We start from the raw sequence: 13,070 nt of genomic DNA, 5'->3' as shown, positions 1-13,070 counted from the left end.
TGAATGAAGATGTATCTTATCGATCACAAGTGCAGTATGGAGTACCTCAAGGCTCAGTACTAGGGCCGCTACTCTTCATGCTTTATATGTTACCCTTGGGAGATATCATCAGGAAACATGGTGTTAGCTTTCACTGTTATGCTGATGATACTCAGCTCTATATTTCTTCGCAGCCCGGTGAAACACACCAATTTGAAAAACTAATGGATTGCATAGTCGATATAAAAAACTGGATGACGAGTAATTTCTTACTGCTAAATTCTGAAAAAACAGAGGTGTTAATTATAGGACCTAAAAACTCTGCTTGTAATAACCTAGAACACTGTCTAAGACTTGATGGTTGCTCTGTCAATTCTTCGTCATCAGTTAGGAACCTAGGTGTGCTACTTGATCGCAATCTTTCCTTAGAAAGCCACGTTTCTAGCATTTGTAAAACTGCATTTTTCCATCTCAAAAATATATCTGAATTACGGCCTATGCTCTCAATGTCAAATGCAGAAATGTTAATCCATGCATTTATGACCTCAAGGTTAGATTATTGTAATGCTTTATTGGGTGGTTGTTCTGCACGCTTAGTAAACAAACTACAGCTAGTCCAAAATGCAGCAGCAAGAGTTCTTACTAGAACCAGGAAGTATGACCATATTAGCCCGGTCCTGTCAACACTGCACTGGCTCCCTATCAAGCATCGCATAGATTTTAAAATATTGCTTATTACTTATAAAGCCCTGAATGGTTTAGCACCTCAGTATTTGAATGAGCTCCTTTTACATTATAATCCTCTACGTCCGCTACGTTCTCAAAACTCAGGCAATTTGATAATACCTAGAATATCAAAATCAACTGCAGGCGGCAGATCCTTTTCCTATTTGGCGCCCAAACTCTGGAATAACCTACCTAACATTGTTCGGGAGGCAGACACACTCTTGCAGTTTAAATCTAGATTAAAGACCCATCTCTTTAACCTGGCATACACATAACATACTAATATGCTTTTATTATCCAAATCCGTTAAAGGATTTTTAGGCTGCATTAATTAGGTAAACCGGAACCGGAAACACTTCCCATAACAACCTATGTACTTTCTACATCATTAGAAGAATGGCATCTACGCTAATATTTGTCTGTTTCTCTTTTGTTCCGAGGTCACCGTGACCACCAGATCCAGTCTGTGTCCAGATCAGAGGGTCACTGCAGTCACCCGGATCCAGTACGTATCCAGACCAGATGCTGGATCAGCACCTAGAAAGGACCTCTACATCCCTGAAAGACAGCGGAGACCAGGACAACTAGAGCCCCAGATACAGATCCCCTGTAAAGACCTTGTCTCAGAGGAGCACCAGGACAAGACCACAAGAAACAGATGATTCTTCTGCACAATCTGACTTTGCTGCAGCCTGGAATTGAACTACTGGTTTCGTCTGGTCAGAGGAGAACTGGCCCCCCAACTGAGCCTGGTTTCTCCCAAGGTTTTTTTCTCCATTCTGTCACCGATGGAGTTTCGGTTCCTTGCCGCTGTCGCCTCTGGCTTGCTTAGTTGGGGACACTTCGTCTACAGCGATATCGTTGACTTGATTGCAAATAAATGCACAGACACTATTTAACTGAACAGAGATGACATAACTGAATCCAATGATGAACTGCCTTTAACTATCATTTTTGCATTATTGACACTGTTTTCCTAATGAATGTTGTTCAGTTGCTTTGACGCAATGTATTTTGTTTAAAGCGCTATATAAATAAAGGTGACATTGACATTGACATGTTTAATGAACAGTTGAAAATTCTGTCATTTACTCACCCTGATGTCATTCCCAACCAATAAGCCTTTGGTTAATCTTTGTAACACAAATGAATACATTTTAAATGGAACCTGCAAGTTTTCTGCCTTTAAATTCAAGGTCCTGGAAATCGGTAATGCGATATATTGCGGTGATTAATATGCACGATATTGTTACCGTGGGCACTTCTAAATACCGTGAATAAATATACATTACAAATTATTCAGAATTTGGAATGCATTAAGAATATTATTCCCATCAGCTGCTTAAAATGCACAACATCGAAAGAGCGCATGCGCTCTGATTTAAACAAGCACGCATGAGAAGCACATTATGGAACACATGAGAGACGCGCTGAATGAAAGCACATTCACTCTCTGACAGCAGATGGCGCTAAATGCAGCCCTTACCCTGTAAACAAAGATAATCTTAACCATTCAGATTTGTGTTTTCCCTATGGTGTTTATTACAGTGCCAACTACTTAAATATTTAGACTTAATAGGCTATTTATCTTCTTTACGTTTACGTTCTTAAATTGCTTGTTTTATTTTTGTGATTATTTTTCTTCATGACTTTTTTTTTTACTTTCTTTTTGAATTACCATTGTGTACGAAATGTGCTATAAATAAATTGTCTTGCCTTGAATGTTAATGCATTAACTAAGGTTAACTAATGAGGTCTTACTGTAAAGTGATACCTATTGGTTTTTATAGTTCTTTTGCACGATAATGTGTAAAACATTTAACTTTTATATATTTTTCTGTATTGCTTTATTGTTTTAAATGTTTAGTTATTTTTGTTATAAGAAAAAAAATTATTTAACCTGTTATACTGTATTATGACCACTTTTTAAAACAAAATTTCAATACCTTGATAATACCGTATACCGTGATAAAAGCATGATCAATTAACCGCAACAGGAAAATCGGATATCGGCAAAAATCTAATATTGTGCATCCCTTCTTTTTAAGATCTACAGAACCCCTTTTTTATCTTCTAAGTTTTGGTCATCTGGATTTTCAATATAGTAACAAAGGTTATTGTAAAACTATCTTGTATTTCAAAGATAGAAATATTAAATGATCAAATCTCTTTGAACATCAACACTTAGGGTGTACTCACACTAGCCAGTTTGAACTGTGCCCGAGTGCGTTTGACCACCAAAGCGTGGTTCGTTTGACTAGTGTGAGTGCTCCGAACCGTGCCGGGCGCGGCTCGATTAGCCGGCCCTGGCCTGCTTGGAAGAGGTGGGCCAGAGCACGGTTCAGTTGGACTCGGGCGCGGTTCGCATGCAGTGTGAGATTCAATCGGGACAATCGTACTTGGGCCCGGTTCATGGCAACCGTGCCTAGTGTGAGTACACCCTTACATAAACACTCAGTATTCCGCACTGATACTTAGTTGTTAATTACAACAAAATTCATTTACATACTAAGAGACTCAGAGGTACAATAGGAAATAAAAAAAACATTTATAAAAAACTGAAAGTACTAGTTTGTAACAAATGCATTTCAGAGAAGCAAAATAATTATTCTCATGTAAAATATTGAGACTCTTTCAATAAACCTTCATTAAACTCTGCCAGCTGTCTTTGTCAGATATCCAACAATTGTTCTATTCATGCAAATTGTAATTAGATTATTCAGGATTGAATGTTAAATGTGTTTCTGCTCCAGGCAGCCATTCCGAGCACAATCCCGGCATGGCAACTACGAGGAACTCTTTAAAACAGGAATGCTGGGATCTCAAGCCCTCACATTCCTCCCTGTGGGTGGTGTGTGTGTGTGTGTGTGAGAGAGACTCGAACAGACTTGTTCCTGCACATCTCCTTGCATCTTACCCACAAAACACCACAGTTTCTACAAAAATACTCTACAGATCTTGCACAGGAAGCATGGTTTACTCAAACAACCAAAACTTTGCTCAGTTTTTCTTGATCACATTCCAAAAAAATAGTGGCTAAAAAGTAAAAGTGAAAAAATAAATAAAAAATTAAACACTTTTTTTCCCCAAAACAACTTTACGGAAAATGCATGTTTACCCAAAAATAATACAATTATGGTACACTACAAAATAATAATAATAATAGTAATTGATTGTTGTTTTATTACAAAACCAAACTCAGAAGAACTCAAACAAAGAGCTGGTTTTAACTGAATAATGTTTACTATTGCCTTTTAGAGCTGCTTTACGAATAAAACATAATTAGCCTACATGTGCAACACTGAATCACTATTTTCCAGAAGAGACGTAAAAGTCTTTGTGATGAGTCACTTCATACAAATAAACCAGGGAAAAGTTGCTACATTATTCATCTGTAATAACAAAAACAACAGTAAATGTATTTGAATTAAATAATAGAAGATATGAAACATTTCCAGCATGTTGAACTTCAGAAGTATATAAGCGTACAACAGCTACAGCAGAGAAGAAGGACTGAGTCGTCATTGACACGAGATTACGTCATTGACAGGGGTGTATGTGCTCGACAACAGACCAAAGCACCAAACCCTAATGCTTTCCAGACAGAAACAACCCCATTCCCAGTGACTCACACTGCCTTACAACAGGAAAAAAGTCACTACACTGTTTATAACAGATATTAAAACCTGACTCACTTATCCAGCATTGTCTAGTCTACAGTCATGACAGTAAACCGAAATTTAAGGCCCGTTCACACCAAGCACCATAACTTTAAAGATAACGATAAAGATATAGTTTTAAAAATCATCCTCAGTATTAAGGAATAGCAGAGTCTACACCACAACTATAACGATAAAGGCACAGAGAAACAATATCATTTTCAGAACGATTTTTTCCAGCTGATGAATGATGAAAACACTTAGAGCCAATCAGATTCATCCTGCTATAATGAGCTCGAGAATTTAAAGTGACAGACGCACGTGTGCATTAGAATGAACAGACGATATCGTTATATCGCTATCTTTATAGTTATGCTTCTTGGTGTGAACGGGGCTTTAGAAAAAACAGGACTACAAAAACTATGAAGGCATTTTTAACCTGTACAATGAGGAAAATAAACATAAGGGCATTAGTAATTAATTAGTTTTTTTTAACTTCTACAATGTATTTAAAAAATTACAAATAAATAGGCTAAAAATACAGAGAAGAGTGTGTGTATGGAGATACATATAACTGTTTTTGTTATCATGTTTGCACATAAATGAATATTTTCTGCTGTTAATATAAGGATGTGGAAAATCTTTTTTTAATATTTGTAAAATATTTGTAATCTTCGTGAATGCAACAGCTGTTTGGTCAAAATACTGCATCCTCTGACAGAACAAAAAACAAATATATAACAAAACATCAAACATATATATATATATATATAATAAATGATATTTAGCTGCATTGTCCATTTATAAATAAATAAATACAAATGACAACAATTTAAAGTATAGGGTAATTTTATACTAAACGCTTCACAAAAAGCTCCTTTAACTCTTAAATGAAAGGAATAATTAACTGACCAATTATCAGAATGTCTTCCATTTTATAAATATAAAATACAAAACATCTTTCCACGTAACACAAAAGTAAAACGCCTACAAAAAAAAAACCTTCTAAAAATATTTTATTTAGTCACCTGCATGTTATTTAACCATTAAAAAATGTCACAGAACAGTGAAATGTGCTGTTAGGCAAATGATTGAAATATCAACTTTAACTAAATACTTTAGGCCAAAGGTTTTAGGCTGACCCCCCACTTGGACTGAATGACTGATTTGGGATAGCATCAGTTTTAACTGTGGCATTAAATCAAGACTCAGCAGAAGGGGTGGGCGATATCTCGATATTTAAAATATATCAAGATATTTTTTAAACATGATATGGATTTTGACATATCGTATATATCGATATATTGTTTATATTTAATTCTGATTCTGCCATTTTGCTTGTTTGCCTTCTCTGTGCTGTGCTCGCCCCCGCTCGCTCACCCCCCACCTCCTTGATTTTGTCCCCCCTCCCCTCGATCACGTGTACAGAACTAGTCTAAAAAAAAAAAAGTCTCAAAAAAAGGACAACTGGCTCCATTATATGGAGATACTTCGGTTTTAAGCCGTCGGGCGAACAGCAGACAGATGTCTACTGTAGGACCCTATGATTTCCGCGATGCAGAAAACGCGGACGGAATGGCGGAATCCAGTCATAAAAACGGAATTTACAGTTTAACGTGGAATGTCACGGAATTTGTCAAATTTTGAATGAATTAATCAAAAGTAGGTCATTGCACTCACATCAAATCGCGATATGGACTAATATCTGTAAATATTAAGCCGGAAAAGTCTATTTAAATATGAATCCTGAATGTTCTGCGTGTCTGTGTCAATGAATGGCGCAGAAGCGCATCTTCGTTTATTACACACACGGATGCGCGCGTCACACTCGCGTGATTTCAGCTACTAAATAAGGACGTGAACACATGAACAACATCTCCAGAACTGCACTGAGAGTCACTTCATGAGTATTTGACCATTTGATTTGAGTAAAACTAGCGTCATATCACATCATAGACTGTAGTATCACATACACAGAACTGTAACGGTAAACCCGTCAAAATAAAAGTATTTGCCAGAAATCTATTACTATTGTTCAGCAGAATGTCAATGTACATAGCCTACAACTACTACTACTATTTAAATGAAACAAACATACTTTAAGGAATAATCACAACATTTCTTCCAGGTTTCATTTTCCCCTTTGTTTACCAAAAAATAAAGTTTGCTTAATTTTCAACAATTAAAAGATAAATTAAATGAATGTTTAATGCCTTCATTTGATAACCAGAAAAATACACAGAATTTCTGAAGGGAAAAAACATTTAACATAAGGCTATTTTAAGATTTTTTTTAACTAATTAAGTTGTTTTTATGCATTTAAATAATTGCACATGCTAAAACACAGAATTAGGTAACAATAAAACATGGTGAAGAAAAAAAAACTAAATGTTTCATAGGGCCCAAAACATGTAATACAGGTCCTTCTCAAAAAATTAGCATATTGTCATAAAGTTCATTATTTTCCATAATGTAATGATAAAAATTAAACTTTCATATATTTTAGATTCATTGCACACCAACTGAAATATTTCAGGTCTTTTATTGTTTTAATACTGATGATTTTGGCATACAGCTAATGAAAACCCAAAATTCCTATCTCAAAAAATTGGCATATTTCATCCGACCAATAAAAGAAAAGTGTTTTTAATACAAAAAAAGTCAACCTTCAAATAATAATGTTCAGTTATGCACTCAATACTTGGTCGGAAATCCTTTTGCAGAAATGACTGCTTCAATGCGGCGTGGCATGGAGGCAATCAGCCTGTGGCACTGCTGAGGTGTTATGGAGGCCCAGGATGCTTCGATAGCGGCCTTAAGCTCATCCAGAGTGTTGGGTCTTGCGTCTCTCAACCTTCTCTTCACAATATCCCCCAGATTCTCTATGGGGTTCAGGTCAGGAGAGTTGGCAGGCCAATTGAGCACCGTAATACCATGGTCAGTAAACCATTTACCAGTGGTTTTGGCACTGTGAGCAGGTGCCAGGTCGTGCTGAAAAACGAAATCTTCATCTCCATAAAGCTTTTCAGCAGATGGAAGCATGAAGTGCTCCAAAATCTCCTGATAGCTAGCTGCATTGACCCTGCCCTTGATAAAACACAGTGGACCAACACCAGCAGCTGACATGGCACCCCAGACCATCACTGACTGTGGGTACTTGACACTGGACTTCAGGCATTTTGGCATTTCCTTCTCCCCAGTCTTCCTCCAGACTCTGGCACCTTGATTTCCGAATGACATGCAAAATTTGCTTTCATCCGAAAAAAGTACTTTGGACCACTGAGCAACAGTCCAGTGCTGCTTCTCTGTAGCCCATTTCCTGCACACGCCTGTGCACGGTGGCTCTGGATGTTTCTACTCCAGACTCAGTCCACTGCTTCCGCAGGTCCCCCAAGGTCTGGAATCGGTCCTTCTCCACAATCTTCCTCAGGGTCCGGTCACCTCTTCTCGTTGTGCAGCGTTTTTTGCCACACTTTTTCCTTCCCACAGACTTCCCACTGAGGTGCCTTGATACAGCACTCTGGGAACAGCCTGTTCGTTCAGAAATTTCTTTCTGTGTCTTACCCTCTCGCTTGAGGGTGTCAATGATGGCCTTCTGGTCAGCAGTCAGGTCAGCAGTCTTACCCATGATTGCGGTTTTGAGTAATGAACCAGGCTGGGAGTTTGTAAAAGCCTCAGGAATCTTTTCCAGGTGTTTAGAGTTAAATAGTTGATTCAGATGATTAGGTTACTCGTTTAGAGGACCTTTTCATGATATGCTAATTTTTTGAGATAGGAATTTTGGGTTTTCATGAGCTGTATGCCAAAATCATCAGTATTAAAACAATAAAAGACCTGAAATATTTCTGTTGGTGTGCAATGAATCTAAAATATATGAAAGTTTAATTTTTATCATTACATTATGGAAAATAATGAACTTTATCACAATATGCTAATTTTTTTAGAAGGACCTGTATTTGGCATATCTGTTTCTGCAGTAGTTTTTGGGGGGTTATTTTTCCTGTAAAGATAGAGATATATATCGTATATCGAGATATAGCAAAATATATAGAGATATATTTTTTGCTCCATATTGCCAAGCCCTACTCAGCAGCGTGATTACATGAATAGCCTAAAATGTCAAAAAACTATCAAAATGAAGATGCTTTACACATTTCACCATGTTTGAATATTTTGAAGATTTTCTCAAACCAAGATGACAAAAACTGCTGGAAGAACATGGTTTCTGTCGTTTCCTCGTCATGACGGGTGGAAACGTCAGCATCTTTTTGTGCTGACGAGAGCCAATCAAAGCGAAACGCAGCACTAATTAAATGCTCTTTAGCTTCCTGATCAATATTGTAACTCAAAGTGTCTCTACCTCAAACGCGCTGTCCACTGTAGTCCATACAAACCATCTGGAGTCCTGTGCGTCTCAGTGGGTGCGACGGATTGATTTCTTGCTAATTACAGTATGTGGACGCAGCTCTTTTCTAATCTTCAGAGAAGAGGCAGTATAATTAGCACAACATACAGCACACTAACAACTTTAAAGACACGCAAAACTGCTGCTTGAGGACCGGCATTTAAAAACAAACTCAAGTTGCAACTTGCAAGCCATTTTAGTGCAATCAGCTATAAGTCATCCATTATAAGCCAAGCAATGCTTAAGTCATGGGTTCGATTCTCAGTAAATATACCTTGAATATATATCATGCATATTTAAATGCAATTTATAGGCACAGTTAACCCCAAAATGTGAATTTTGTCATCATTTCCTCACTCTTAAGTTGTGACAAACCTGTATGAATGTCTTTCTTCTGCTGAACAGACATGACATTTTCACATACCACGCAAGTCAATGGCTACCGTCAGCTGTCTGGTTACCAGTACTATTCCTCAAAGCTTTTAGGGTGTTCTACAGTTAAAAGAAATGTATACGGATTTGGAATAAATTAAGGGTGAGTAAATGGTGAAAATTGAAATATTTTGGGTGAACTATCCCTTTAAGTCACTTTGGATAAAAGGCATTAAAAAATTGAATAGTCACAGAATTATACACAATTTGGATGATTAAATCAAACGTAGGGGTGCTACTGAAAAAAATGAATTCGCTAATTTGTAAAAAGAAGAATAATGTGGATAACCAGACAGCTGATGGTAGCCATTGACTTCCAAAGTACAGAGCCAAAAACAACAGAAATCCATGGCTACCAGCAACTGTTTGGTTACCAACATTCTTCAAAATATCTTTTGCAGATGAAAGAAACTCATACAGGATTGGAACCACTTTAGGGTGAGTAAATGATGACAGAACTTTCCCTTTAATCAATTCAGCATCCTTTTTGATTAATACAATTTAACTAAACCACACTAAAGTGGAAAACACTACATTTGGGAAAAATAAAATGGAATTGGTTTAAAGTTAAACTGGTTTTAAAGAGCTCTAGCTTTAAAGAGAGATGTTGGCTATAAAAAGCCTTATTTACATTTTCAAAAGCCACAAAGACATCAGAGAAGCTCTCTGCAACTCCATATGACTCAAACAAACATGTATGCTTCCTTATTTAGAAAGAGCTTATCAGTCAAACTGTATGTGCTCACTTCACTCTAAATGTGGCCCGGCATATCAACATGAACATCTCGAGGTGACATGCCTTTTAAGTCTGTGTAGAATTCCATTGAAAGACTTGCAGGGCAGAAAACGGCTGTGCACAAAATTGCTTTTAAGGCTGGCATTGTAGGGTGCAACAGATTTGTTGCTATATATTGAGATATGTGGGTCATGTGTTAAAAAAAGCCAAGGGATAAGTGTGCACACTAGAGTCGTGCTCGATGCTGTGATTTGATGATGTGCGAGAAAAGAAAAAGATACATGAGAGGTACAAATCTACACTGCAAAATCATTGTTATATATGCTGGCCAGCTGTGCGTGAGACTTAATACAAATCAGACATTCACTACAGATAATGCACCATCCAAAGGTCGACTTCAGGATAATGTCAACACACCCAGATGTCCAACATCTTCAAGACAAACAAATAATGAAAAAGGGAAACAGCTGACAGCAAACCCACCTAACTGACAGGCTGTGCTTTTCTGAGATGCACCAAAAAATAGCACTTAAGAAACAAAGAGCATACGATGCAGAGAATCAAGATATAACTGTTAGTTAACACAATCGCACCATCTCAGCATGTTTACACTCCAAGTGAGACAAAACAACACTCAATCTTTCATAACACATGTTCTCTTTCAGGCACATTTATGGCAAATAAAAAACAGGTGATATTTGCATGCACATGTAAAATGCTGATACATACACCTTTGATGCCCCAAACTGCTGCAGCCGGTGACTCCCAAAATTCTGCTAAGTTTCACTGTTGCCCTAAAAACCTCCTAAACGTGCCCAAAAATACTGCATGCAACTAAAAAAAACTCAAACCGCAGCAAGCACCAATACCTTCCCAATAAATCTGTGAGATGCCCCCCAACATGTTGCTTCACATGCATGTGATGTTCTTAATCTGCTGCAGTATACACCTATGACACCCCCCAAATACTGAAAGCACCTATGGTGCATAAAATGCTGCATGCATCTGTGATGATGCCCAAACATACAGCATTCACCTATATCCCCCAAACCACTGCAAGCACCCCAAAATGCTGCATGTGCCTATGACTCCCAAAATGCTGCATGCACCCATTGTTGCTCAAATATGTTGCTATGCATGCCTGTGCTGTCCAAAAATGCAGTTACATGCATCTATGATAAAGCCCATGCACTGCATGCACCTACAACAAACCAATCTGCTGCAAACACCTATGATGCCCCTAAAAATGCTATTGCACACACTTACTATGCCACAAAGTTTCTACAACATGTGCCTATGACTCCCAAAACGCAGCATTCCTAATGATGCTCAAAAATTATGCTTATATCAATAACACCCCAAAGTATTGCAAAGCAATGTCCTGAAAAAATGTACATAGCCACGATGCCCCCCAAAATGCAGCTACACTGGCATGCAATGCTCTAATCTGCTGCAGCATGCACCTATGACACCCCCGAAACACTGCATGCACGTATAGTGGGTGTCCAAAAACGCCGCACTCGCCCCCTGTTGATGAAAAAAAAATCTAGCCACATTTATCACGCCCCAAAAACGTTCCATGCACTTGAAACGTTCCCACGCGCACGATGCCACACACAATGACCATCAACACGACGCCTGCGAATGCTGTCTAGCTAGTCAGCTCACTAGGGTTTGAGACAAGGCCCACAGCGCGCTTTGAAAGCGAAACGAAAAAATGTGCAACATAAGGACACTAGCACGTGCTCTCGGTTCTTCTGCATCACAACAATAACAGCGAAGCCGATGAGGATGAAGAGCACCGAGAAGATGAAGGTTATAATCACTCACACTCGCGGCAGCTGCAGGGGTGGCGCCCCCCGCCGCAGAAACACCCCGTCCACGAACACCCCGTTCTTCCCCAGACAGCGCAGATAGAACTCCCCCGAGCCCGTGTCCTCGGCGGCGGCGCTGAAGACCTCCAGGTGCCGGCGGGAGATGAAGCTCGAGTGGCCCATGCTCACGTCCACCGAGCCCTGCGACGAGTTCCGACCCACCGTCACCGAGCGCTTCTTCATCACATACTCAAACTCGCGGCCCTCCAGGCGGGCCATCGCTGCCATCTTTATCTCTCCACACACAGGGGACGGGGCACGATAAATATGAATATAAAATATGAAGGGGGTGAAATGTTAAACGTGCCTGACCAGGGACACAAGCAGCACCAGCGGCGGCGACTCGACCCACCGCCGCGATTCACCGCACAGAGAAAGAGAAGGAGGCCTTAGCCAATCAAAGCGTGCTTCTGGAGGTGCCGCTGTGATTGACACGCAGGCCAGCCAATCAGAGACGCGTTAGGGGATGCAGTAATTCAATCGCAACCAATGAAATAAGGAATATGGAAGACTCGACGGATTGAAGGTCGGTTGCGCTGTGCCTCAACACGCATGTGTGTGGAGAGATGTCAACACTGGACTGGAGATCAGTCATGGACTTGAAATTAAAGGAGCCGTATGTAGGATTGTGGCCAAAACTGGTACTGCAATCACTATAAAAATACTGTAGAGCGGTGTATACCCTCCCCCTACTCCCGAGTAACCCCAGAGTGCAGTCTGGACGATGGGGCGGGGCGACACTTCGAGGCGGAGCGACACGTGTCGTCCCATAGGGGGAGTTTCACTTTTGTGCGTGAGGGGGCACCTACCAGCAGACCACGAGCTCGTTTTTTTATGGGCTACCATATTTCATATATCATACCATCTACATTTAAAATACGTTTACAATGAACAAGGACTGCTATACAAAGAAAAACATTAAAAACATATCTTACCTAATGCAGAAGAAAGCCGCCTTTTTTTCAGAGTTGCATAGATATCCACTATCTTCTCTTATAAATTTGCAGTCAATTCTCTATATGCAGTAGGGAAAGATTTGAGAATCCGTCCTGAGCCATTGCAGATCGGAGCCAGTTTCTGATTCTTCTCATAACTGAGAAACTTCTTTCTGACATAGCAGAGCCAGCAGTGTGAGTGCAAGCTGCAGCAGACACTACCAATTACTAGTGGGTTTATTAAAAAAAATGACGAATGTCCATTTTGTTTATTTAGCATGTAGACTACAGCGGGAACAGAACGAGAAGAGAGTCCACTCACGT

At 39.3% G+C, this 13,070-nt stretch overlaps 1 protein-coding gene across 1 annotated transcript in view; it reads right to left on the bottom strand.

Moving 5' to 3' along the window:
• foxk2b (forkhead box K2b) overlaps positions 1-12,170 on the bottom strand; it is a 34,258-nt gene extending 22,088 nt beyond the window's left edge. The window contains exon 1 of the mRNA XM_059561764.1: positions 11,768-12,170. Coding sequence (XP_059417747.1) covers positions 11,768-12,039 — 272 coding nt within the window. The 5' untranslated portion in view covers positions 12,040-12,170. The remainder of the gene's footprint in view (positions 1-11,767) is intronic.
• Positions 12,171-13,070: the final 900 nt, after the last annotated feature.

The sequence above is a fragment of the Carassius carassius genome, chromosome 1, assembly GCF_963082965.1.
Source record: "Carassius carassius chromosome 1, fCarCar2.1, whole genome shotgun sequence".
NCBI classification, from domain to species: Eukaryota; Metazoa; Chordata; class Actinopteri; order Cypriniformes; family Cyprinidae; genus Carassius; species Carassius carassius.
Note: the sequence above shows the minus strand (reverse complement) of the source record. Positions and strands in the feature narration are given on the sequence as shown.